The sequence below is a fragment of the Condylura cristata genome, unplaced genomic scaffold (assembly GCF_000260355.1).
Source record: "Condylura cristata isolate star-nosed mole 26May11 unplaced genomic scaffold, ConCri1.0 scaffold00034, whole genome shotgun sequence".
Classification (NCBI taxonomy): domain Eukaryota; kingdom Metazoa; phylum Chordata; class Mammalia; order Eulipotyphla; family Talpidae; genus Condylura; species Condylura cristata.
Window position 1 is genome coordinate 7,586,509 of NW_004567135.1, and position 4,915 is coordinate 7,591,423.

Below are 4,915 nucleotides of genomic sequence, written 5' to 3' on the forward strand. Positions count from 1 at the left end.
GCCGGGGACCCCGACACACCTGCACGCCCTGCACACAGGCAGCCGCAGGGGGGCCTGCTCCCCACCCCGGCCGGGGACCCCGGCACACCTGCACAAACTCTGGCCCCTTGGTCCCCGCCGCACATTCCGGCACACGCACATCCGCACGCCTCCTCTGACCTGCCACGTCCGCTCCCAGACACCTTGAGGCCACGGCCTGGCCAGCCCCGGCTGTGCCACAGCCCCCGGGCGCCCCGTACCGATCTCAGGCAGCTCCGACGCGCTGCTCTCGATCTCCCGCTGGCCGATGTAGAACCAGACGCAGGCCACCCAGTGGGCCAGCAGGGCGAACACGGCCATGAGCAGGGTCAGCACCACGGCGCTGTACTGGGAGTAGCGGTCCAGCCGCGGGAGCAGCCGCAGCAGCCGCAGCAGCCGCACGGTCTTCAGCAGGTGCGCCCCGAAGTACTGCGGAGAGGAGGGAGGCGAGGGGGGCTGTGCCTCGGCCGCCCGCCCGCCCGCCGGGAGCCCACCCAGCCCGGCCGGCCGCACTGACCACATTGACCTTGAAGGCGTGCAGGAGGTCGAAGGGGAGCGCCGCGATGACGTCCAGCAGGAACCAGGTGGTGACGTAGTGGAGGCAAATGGACTTTGGGGCAAACACCACCTGGCCGGACTTGGACACGAATGTGGTGCGGAAATTCAGGACGATGTCTGTGGAGAGCAGGTGGGAGTCAGCACGGCGGGGGGCCGCCTCTGGGGGCGCCTCTGGGCCCCTGACACCATCCGACAGGTTCTGAAGGCTCCCGGTAACCCCAAGAAGCGGGCCTTGCTGCGCCCACTTATTTGAAGGAGGGAGAAACTGAGGCTTGGAGAAGCTGTCCATGGCTCAGGGCCACTTAAGCCAGTAGCAGCAGAGACAAGGTGGAAGCCACAGGAGGGCAAGTGCTTGGGAGGCGACGCCCGCCCACGCCAGACGGGCACCGGGCCAGGGAGGGTGCCAGGCAGACGCGCACGCACCGAGGATGAAGAGGACTTCCACCGCCAGGTCGCAGACGCTGGGGGGGCCGCGGGCGGCACTGGGCTCCCGGGCTGTGCTCACGCACACGCTGTAGGGCACGGTGACGGCCACGTAGAGCGTGGCGAGCAGGATGAAGCCGTCCCACGTGGCCCGCAGAGCCCCACAGTGCAGCAGGATGAAGGGCGACTTCCGGATGGCTGCTACTTTGTACTCGGGCAAGTTTGGCTTCTCTCCAAACACCCCCTAGGAGAGGCAGGCAGGGAGGACAGGAGGGCACTGGCTGAGTTGGGTCGGGTCTGGGACAAGCTTCCGCTCGCCTTTCCTGCCTGCAGTCTGAACCCACCGCCACGGGGGCATTAGAGCACCATGTTACAGATCCGAATCGAGGCCCACAGGGTCCAGTGGGACAGGGTTAGGGCAGGGCCCGGGCTGAGCCCAGGCGCATCTGACTCGAGCACCAGCATTATACCTTTGAGGCATCAGGCGTGTGACATTCTTTTGCCCAGTCGCAACCCCCAAAGTACCGGGGAGGGGCCCGGGAGGCCCCTGGGGCGTTCTGTCTGTGATGGGCCCAGTGCCCCTCTTCTGTCTCTGCCTACCCCTACCCTGCCCGTCCCTCAACACACACCCTCGTGAGCAATCCACCTTATTGAGCTTGTGCTTGCCCTTGGGCTGCTTCTGCAGGTGCCCGGACAAGTGGTAGAGCACAGCCCGGCTTCGCCGCCGGTTGGCATTGAAACCTTTGGATCCCGCCCGGCCATACCGGCGCCGGCCACCACCTGCAAAACAGGAGCCCGTGAGAACAAGCCGGGGAGCCGCACACCCCAGCCCAGGACACTGGTAGCTAGCTCTTGGGCTGGTCTGGCTCGATGACTGGCTTGTCTAGAGTTGGGGTTCCAGGGTTCCTCACTTCCTAGAGTCCCTTGCCAAGCCCAGCAATGAGCGATCTCATGGATGCGCACAGACACTATTCCCAGTGCTGGCTTTCAGGGGAAGTGGTCTGGGCAGAGGCAAGGCAGAGAGGCTTTCCACAGGGGAAGGACCGGGAAGAGACTAGGGGGGGGAGTTCCCAGGGGCTGGGGGAGCACAGAGCACGAGGAGGCCATTGGGCAGAGTTTGGGAGCTCAGAGAAGGAACCCCGCATCCAGGCTGCTGAAGTCTTCCATGGTGGAAAAACCAACACAGGGTTGGGGGTCGGGAATGGGGAGTGGAAAGAACCAGCATCCCCCGTGGCCAAGAGGCCCGACAGAAGCTTATGATGAGTTTGGTGACCTGCCCAAAGGCCTCCCTCACCCCTTGAAGTTTACAAGAGGGGAAAGACCCCAAGGAGTTAAAAGAAGGAGTTGACCAGTGGTTTACTTTGAGGAAAAGGGACCAAGTGGGATCTCATGGACACCAGCAAGGTGTGTTTGCTTTCAGCTTCTTAGTAACGTAGAATTAGAAACTGCAGCTCTGTCCCAACTGGTCTGTTTGGAAACAAGAAGTCCACACCTGGGCATTTGGAGGTCAGAGCCACACAGGCCTCCCAGGGAGCCCCAGAGGGAGTTTGCAAGGGGAAGGGGGTGGGGGGACCAAGGCCCACCCAGGTGTGAGTCACGCTGCACCCCAGCCCCAGAGGCTTAGTCAGTCAGGGGGCACCCACCTGTCTCTTTCCAGTTGTCAGGGCCCCCTCGGGTCTTGGTGTCACTGATGTCCTTGTGAGAGACCAGGAAGAGGGCCACCTCTCCTTTCTCGTTCTTTATGGGTATCACATCCAGGAGACACCAGAACGGAAGCCCTGGGCACGGAGACAGACTCAGCCCAGGGGGCCAGGCCTTTCCCAGGAGGGGAGTGGCAGCGGCCCCTCCGCTTAGCACAGGGCTGGGCAGGGGACGGCGAGGGACAGCGGAGAGGACCATCAGACAGACACGTGTGTTCAGGAAGCCTCTGCTGAGACAGGGAATTTTCCTGCTGGGGTCAGCTACCATCAGAAATTGAGTGGAGGCTGAGGCTGGGAGAGAGGAGACGGGAATTTGGGAAAACGGGGTGAGCTTGGGAAAGGAAGATGGGAGCGGAAAGGCAGGACAGGGGCAGGGCAGGTGCCAGCTTGGGTGAGACCAAAAGCGTGAAGCGGGCTACGGGTGGCTCCTCACCGCTCTTCCTGTACAAGATCAGCTCAGCTTTGAACTCCTTGTGCTCATCCAGGGCCTTGCGGATCTGCTGGCGGACGAGCTCACTGGTGTCCGGCCCATAGAGGAAGGAACAGGCACAGCCCCGCTGCATGACCTCGGCCCGGGAGAAGCCCGTGAGGTCGCAGAAGCCATCAGAGCAGTAGACCACGGGGAAGACCCCTGTCACCTGGGCGTTGCCCAGCACGAAGTTACTGTCTGCAAGAGAGCACCTCTCAGAGGTGGTGTGGGGGGCGGGAGGGCACAGCATTCACACCCCCCCATGCCTGCAACCAAAGGGTGGGTGCTACAATTCCCAGGAATTTAAGTGCATGTGTTGGGAGGGGAGGAAGCGGTTGTTTAAAAACAGGAATTACCTGTACGTCAGTGCCCGGCAAGGGCCCACTCCTAGCAGAGTGTGACTGGCATCCAAGAGCCAGCACATGTGAACACTGAAGTTGGGACAGGCAGCTCTGTGTGAGCCCTGTGCCCTCTGGAGTGTATCAGGAGCAGCTTGGGGCAAGGGATGGGTCTGGGGTTGCCCAAAAGGAGGACTGCAATGCCAGCTCCCGGCTGGCTCGGCCGTCTCCATCTCTGCTCACTCACCAGCCTGGTACCCAGGTAGCCTGGCTCCTCCCACGGGGAATTCACCTGGACTGAGAGGCCGTCCAGGCTACCACCCATTCTGTATTGGCTGTTTAAGCTCAGCCACCTGATCCGGCTCAGGAATTACTGAATGTGATCAAGAATGGGGGTGTAAGAATGGTAGCTGAACGCCAGAGTCTGGAGCCAGAAATGTACTGGGGAGTGGAGGGGGGTACTGAATCAGCAGGCTGCAGGAGCCAAGCACTGGGCAAAGCAGATGGAGAGGCTTTGTGCGTGTTGGGGAGGGGTGGGGGCGGTGCTCAGCGATGGTCTCTATAGTGTCCTCCTACCTTGGAGGACATGGGCAGAGATCTGGGAAGCCCCCCCGGGGTGATGTGAGGAAGGAGAGAGGGGCTTTCAGGGTTTTCTCTGTGTTCAGAGCCAGGAGAACCACAAGCTCTGCTCGCCTTCTCCAAACTTCCTCAGTCTTGGTGGGAGTCCCCAAGCCTATCTTTCGGGGAGCTGGACTCGTTCCATGGATTCAGCTTTTAGCTTTAGGCAGCGGGATGAGCTTGGTCACACAGTTCCACCTGTTCTTTCTCCTTTGCAAACCTCCTTCTAAATCTGTTTTCTGCGCGTTCTAGGCTAGCCCTGAGCACCGCTGCCTCCTGCTCTCCGCAGGATTGGCATGGGACAGCACCCCACAGAGTTGGGATGGATCACAGTAAGTCGGGTGTCCCGGCCCTGAAAACTGACAGTACCCCCGACCCAACCCCGGAGCTGTCTAGTCACTTTGCTGGGTGAGCGGCAGGGTGGGCTCGGACTCTGTGGAAGCCAGGGCGTCTGAAGGGACATGGCGACCCAGCTAAAAGCGGGATGCGGGGGAACCTGTGAGGGGAGAACGAGAAGGCACCGGGCGGGCGGAGGTATCGGGGCGCGGGACCGGCAGGAAGCCGGCGGAGGAGCGCCTCTCCGCGAGCTAGTGGGGAGAAGGTCGGACTCACGCGTGCCGTCGAAGCGCGTGGCGATGGTGTCCAGGAAGGTGTTCTGCGGCGCCAGGAGTCCCCGCATGGCCGGCATTTTAGGCGGCTGTGGCAGCCCGCCCCATCCCTCCGGGGCGCTGGGGCTCAGCGCCGGGGGAGGGCGCCCAATAAGGCCACCCCCCGCCGGGCCCCGCGCCCCC

The 4,915-nt window shown here is 62.5% G+C and overlaps 1 protein-coding gene across 1 annotated transcript in view; it reads right to left on the reverse strand.

Annotated features, from left to right (window-relative positions):
• Nucleotides 1-4,827, reverse strand: part of KCNH3 (potassium channel, voltage gated eag related subfamily H, member 3) — a 15,682-nt gene extending 10,855 nt beyond the window's left edge. The window contains exons 1-7 of the mRNA XM_004692777.2: nt 4,737-4,827; nt 3,133-3,366; nt 2,643-2,777; nt 1,646-1,779; nt 1,000-1,243; nt 536-693; nt 240-447 (exon numbers count right to left, since the gene is read on the reverse strand). Of these exons, the coding sequence (XP_004692834.1) occupies nt 240-447; nt 536-693; nt 1,000-1,243; nt 1,646-1,779; nt 2,643-2,777; nt 3,133-3,366; nt 4,737-4,812 (1,189 nt within the window). The 5' untranslated portion in view covers nt 4,813-4,827. The remainder of the gene's footprint in view (nt 1-239; nt 448-535; nt 694-999; nt 1,244-1,645; nt 1,780-2,642; nt 2,778-3,132; nt 3,367-4,736) is intronic.
• Nucleotides 4,828-4,915: the final 88 nt, after the last annotated feature.